Source organism: Salvelinus sp. IW2-2015, linkage group LG20, assembly GCF_002910315.2.
Source record: "Salvelinus sp. IW2-2015 linkage group LG20, ASM291031v2, whole genome shotgun sequence".
Classification (NCBI taxonomy): domain Eukaryota; kingdom Metazoa; phylum Chordata; class Actinopteri; order Salmoniformes; family Salmonidae; genus Salvelinus; species Salvelinus sp. IW2-2015.
This window is the reverse complement of record NC_036860.1, coordinates 11,549,431-11,554,953: the sequence shown is the minus strand read 5'-3', so window position 1 is coordinate 11,554,953 and position 5,523 is coordinate 11,549,431. Positions and strand designations below refer to the sequence as shown.

At 43.7% G+C, this 5,523-nt stretch overlaps 1 protein-coding gene across 1 annotated transcript in view; it reads right to left on the bottom strand.

Annotated features, from left to right (window-relative positions):
- LOC111980621 (protein FAM171A2-like) overlaps positions 1-5,523 on the bottom strand; it is a 68,742-nt gene that overhangs the window by 41,988 nt on the left and 21,231 nt on the right. Inside the window, exon 2 of the mRNA XM_024011455.1 lies at positions 3,895-4,122. Within this exon, the coding sequence (XP_023867223.1) occupies positions 3,895-4,122 (228 nt within the window). The remainder of the gene's footprint in view (positions 1-3,894; positions 4,123-5,523) is intronic.

Here is a 5,523-nt window from a genome sequence, read left to right as displayed (position 1 = left end):
AAAACACTAAACACAACCGAGAACGACAAACTGTCCGTGCACTATCGATACTTCCACCCCCTTTGCTATGAAGCCCTCTAAATAAGATCTGGTGCAACCAATTACCCAGAAGTCCGCATAATTAGTTAAATAAAGTCCACCTGTGTGCAATCTAAGTGTCACATGATCCCACCTATATATACACCTGTTCTGAAAGGCCCCAGAGTCTGCAACACCACTAAAGCAAGGCACCACCCAAGCAAGTGGCACCATGAATACCAAGAGCTCTCCAAACAGGTCAGGGACAAATTGTGGAGAGTACAGATCAGGGTTGGGTATAAAAAAATATCCCCAAACTTTGAACATCCCACGGAGCACATTAAATCCGTTTTTTTTTTTTTTTTACGAATATGCACACAACAAACCTGCAAGAGAGGGCCGCCCACCAAACTCACGGACCAGGCAAGGAGGGCATTAATCAGAGGCAACAAAGAGACCAAAGAATACCCTGAAGGAGCTGCAAAGCTCCACAGCGGAAGGAGTATCTGTCCATAGGACCACTTTAAGCCATACACTCCACAGAGCGGGCTTTACGGAAGAGTATCCAGAAAAAAGCCATTGCTTAAGAAAGAAAATTAGTAAACGCGTTTGGTGTTCGCCAAAAGGCATGTGGGAGACTCCCCAAACATATAGAAGAAGGAACTCTGGTCAAATGAGACTAAAATGAGCTTTTGGCCATCAAGGAAAACGCCTATGTCTGGCGCAAACCCAACACTTCTCATCTTCTCATCACCCCGAGAATACACATCCCCACAGAGAACACCATCCCCACAGTGAAGCATGTGTGGCAGCATCATGCTGTGGGGATGTTTTTCATCGGCAAGGACTGGGAAACGGTGAAATTGAAGAATGACGGATGGCTAAAACACGGAATTATTGAGGAAACCTGCTCCAGAAGTCTCGAGCACCTCCCGCAACTGGGGCAAAGGTTCACCTTCCAATTGGACAACGACCTAAGCACAAGCTAAGGCTTCGAATCTTCCAGAGATTTGAGATTGGGAGGAGGTTCACCTTCCAGCAGACAATGCACCCAACGCCATCTACTGCTAACACTCCGAGTGTCCTTAGGAGAAACATTTAAATGTCTTTGCGAACTCGGCCGTACTCAACAGCACAGAACCCTCAATCCATAAACGAATCTGTGTATGACCTTTAAAGATTGCCTGCTCACACCAAAGGCAGAACCATCAACTTGAGACTGGACAGTCTTTGCCCTTGCGCCTTGAAGAATGGGCAAAAATCCCAGTGGCTAGATGTGCCAAGCTTAGAGACATACCCCAAGAGACTTGCAGCTGTAATTGCTGCAAAAGGTGGATCTACAAAGTATTGACTTTTTTTGGTGGGGGGGGAATAGTTGTGCACGCTCAAGTTCTGTTATTTTCTCTAATTTGTTGTTTGTTTCACAATAAAAAATATTTCTATCTTCAAAGTAATAGGCATGTTGTGTAAATCAAATGATACAACCCCCCCCAAAATCAATTTTAATTCCAGGTTGTAAGGCAACAAAATAGGGAAAATGCCTTGGTTCAGGTATGTTACTGTACATTCCACCTACTTTTTTGCTAATTTAATCCCTTTAGTCTTTTCTAGACCAAAGCTCCCAACCTATTTGCATGTTGTACAGTCCAGCTTTGAATTTTGCATGAAACACCAGGAGTTATACATTTGCTTGTTCTTGAACTGAGCTTCTGTCCAAACTGCACCTGCTCCAAGCACTTCGTCAGTGGATTCACTGTCCCCCAAACCCTCCCCAGCTCCCAGTCCCCCTCTCCCGCCGAGTCTGACTCACCAGTAGGCCTACTAGCTAGCAGAAATGCCGGTGGTGGTGCTGAACTGGCGGGATTAGCAGCGCTGCTAGCTAAGGCATTGCGATCAGGAGCAATTTGCCCCTCATTCTTCTCCTCCGGCACTGACCGTTCTCCCTGGCTTGTTTCGGGTTCGATTCACCATCTTTCTCTTGATTTTTGAACTTGAAAATGTCATAAAACTCGATTGTATTTTTTTATAATTTTTTTTATGTGGCTTTCCCACGTTTCAAATTCAGTAGGAAGATGACTAGCCTAGGCGAAGTGACAAGATTACATAGGGACCTCTTCATTAGCTGATCACCACTATCAAGACCTGTGTCAAGATCAGCTACTTACCCCACCGGCCTTCCCCATAACCTCTATGTAGAAATGAGAGAGCAGGTCTGTAATCAGTGAAGGATCGCTGCGCTTTGACAAGATGGTTTTTCTGAGTGGGCGGTAGAAATAACGAGGAGGCAACTTGACTTAAATCTGATCACTTTTATTAGAATGTTTATAGTGCGAAATGTGAAACAATTAATAAATCATGCCGTGAGAGGTACCGGATCTGGGCAAATAGGTGCCGGAACAAACTAAGTCAAATCTGTTCCGGCAGGATCCGGGTCAAATTAAGCACAGATTATAAGTTAAGTATAACTATAACCAATCTAATGTGTAAAATAAATTATTTGCAGCTCAGGGCTCCAGTTATGCATTTGGTTTTTCTAACTTGCTAGCTAAGTGGCTAGAGGTTAAGATCAAGCTTCTTGGTTRCAGCAGAGACATTCAATCCCCTCCTGGATCAAGATCAAGATCCCTATTGCCTAAATTGTTTTGTGCGTCCCAAAAATATACCATAAAAAAAGAAATGTAAATAGCGGCCTTTGTGTGCACTTCTGGTAATACCGTATACCCATGTATGGTACAGAAACCTATGATGGTATGAAAACCTGGATACTGCCCAACCCTACCTCACGTGTCATCTTTTTGATTGCCCGGCCATCCCATCTTCAGTTAGCTGTTTGTTCAACAACATCAAATTCTAAAACTGGCTAGTTTTTCTTCCTCACATTTGTCCTTATATTGGCTGTTAGATGTAAAATCAGGATTACTTTTACTAAAAAAGTTTGTCGACTTGAATATGATTTTTTTTTTTTTTTTTTTTATTATATTAAAACAGTTATAACGGTTATTTTCTTTTCATGACGGTCTTCATCCATAATCGTCGATTACGCGGTTATTTAAAAAAATCGGCACAGCCCTATCCATGGCATGATGGCATTGGCATCCATGCAATTCTACCCTCAAGAACCAGTACCATGTCAGAGAAGAGATGCTCTAAAAACACCACAGCCATGGTCTGCATCCCAAATGGCACCCTATTCCCTATGTAGTGTACTACTTTTGACCAGGGCCCATGATGCAACCATGGGGTTGCTTAACTCTTAAGGGTGGATGGTGGAGGACAACATACAGTTCATACAGGCCCGGGCTCCTGTCACTTTTCGGCTCTAATGCTAAAAGTAGACCAGCACTAACAGCTAAGTGGCTTCCAGCTGCTAGTGCCGACAGGACAGCTCTTCCCTTACCGCTGAATTTGCAGCTCCGAGGGTGGGATATCACTACAGCAACAACTGGGTGAGATGGGGTGAGCGGGTGGACACAGAGATACTGCAGACTGTGTTACATGGATAACACCCTGGCAGTGGACCCAGAGAGGAGAAGGCAATGGAGGGGAAATGGGGTGGGGATTTGAGGTTAAACAACAACAACTGGGTAGGACTGTCCACACCCCGCAGAGGATAGATTGGCAGAGACGGCTTGTTGGATTCCATCAAACGTCCCAAAGGATTCTGGTAATTATTCTTAGAATTCTTCCGTTACTTGCATAGGATTGATTCATCAGTATTGAAAACATAGCTTTGTGAGGATTAAGTTCTCATAACGTGATCGCACAAAGTAGTATGAATAAGACTTTGATGGAATGGTGGTAAACCACAACCACACAACATTCTTTTCATTCCTGAGGTGAAAGAGTGATATGTTAGGGATGAAACTCAATACTCACAGGGGATGCGGCTGGCATGCCAGGGGGCGGAATTAGTGACAAAGCCCTGTTTTGTTGCCGTGACAATGACCCAGGTGCCAGGGCGGTACAGGAAGGTGACCATGACGACGCCATCTTTGCCAGCCTTGCTGGATGCCAAGGTAGACTGGTTCCCATAAACCTCCACTGCAGCCTCTGCCAGAGGTGAAAGGTCACTGTTGTCAAACACCTGGACTCTGATGAGCACCTCTGTGGAGAGACAGGAAATAGAATGATTCAATTATTCAAACTAAATCAGAAATCAACAGGATAATTTACAGTGAACGCACAAAAGTATTGTTTGGTTTTGATTAAAAGTTGGAGGCTACACTTGTAGGCCATCGTACAATCTAAGAACATACAGATTGTTCTGCTTTTTCACATATAGTTGGGTTGTAATTTCTAAGTTCCCTTGCAGCTAACGATAGGAAATGTGTTGCTCTTATATAAAAAAATGAAAGTGTCATCTTGCCCTACATAAAGTAAGTGACCGGGCAAGCTTGTCTCTGTTCAGGTGTTCTAGTTCTCAGCTGACAAGGCATGATGACTCATCGTTGTTTACCATGAGATCAAAAAGCATTTCATGGAGTTTAGCGGTACAGTGCCCGACCCTATGAGGACATGCTGGGACTTCTGCCATCAGATTCGATTGATCCTCCAAACCCCCGCCAAACTGTCTGGAGGGGCAGAACTGCTGGCTGATTCCACTGCTATGACCATGTGCTTTCTAGTAACCATGGTGATGACCTGGATCATACAGGCACACTCCTCATAAGCTGTTCAGAACAATTCTAGTTATTCAGTTCAAGAATATATTCCATGGAAAACATCCTCTCTCATGATCATGAGATCACACACACACAGTCCAAGGTCTTTTGACAGAAAGTTAACAGTTGCTTTTATTGGCTGTGATACTCTCTCTCAACATACCGTGATACAGACTCTGTAGGGGGTAACACTATGCGCTTCGCAGAATCGTGTGTGTGTGTGTGTGTTGTTTTTGTCACACTGCTTTGCTTTATCTTGGTCAGGTCGCAGTTGTAAATGAGAACCTGTTCTCAACTGGCCTACCTGGTTTAATAAATGTGAAATAAATAAAACAATTTAAAAAGTGTGTATGGCTAGCCAATTCACAGGACCATTGATTGGCCCAGTTCACATTTTCACATTCTAAATGGGTCAATGGCTCAATTGATGCAGGTTGCTATGAGGTGTCCCCAGATAAGAATGTTGGGAAAATGGGTCGCTTGGCAGCTCCATCTAGCATGGAGTACAAGGCCCAGTGATTCCATGGTGCCATACCGAGAAGATGACATCATCTCCATAATTAACGTACAACATGAATCAACAAACACAACAACCCACATGAAGCTATGAGGGAAATCACATTGTATGAACCGGTACTCAATAGGGGTACTCAATTCCTCTATGTGCCCAGATTACAAAAACGCTTTCTCTGTGAATATTATTGTGCCAATGCAGCAAGCTGAGGTTGTTGAGAGTGCCTCCTTGATTTTTGAGGATACAGAGCCAAGAGCTAAAAGGCTGAAATCATGGCAGGAAATACAAGGAGATGCAAATTAAATGTCATATTAAACCTGACACTGAACT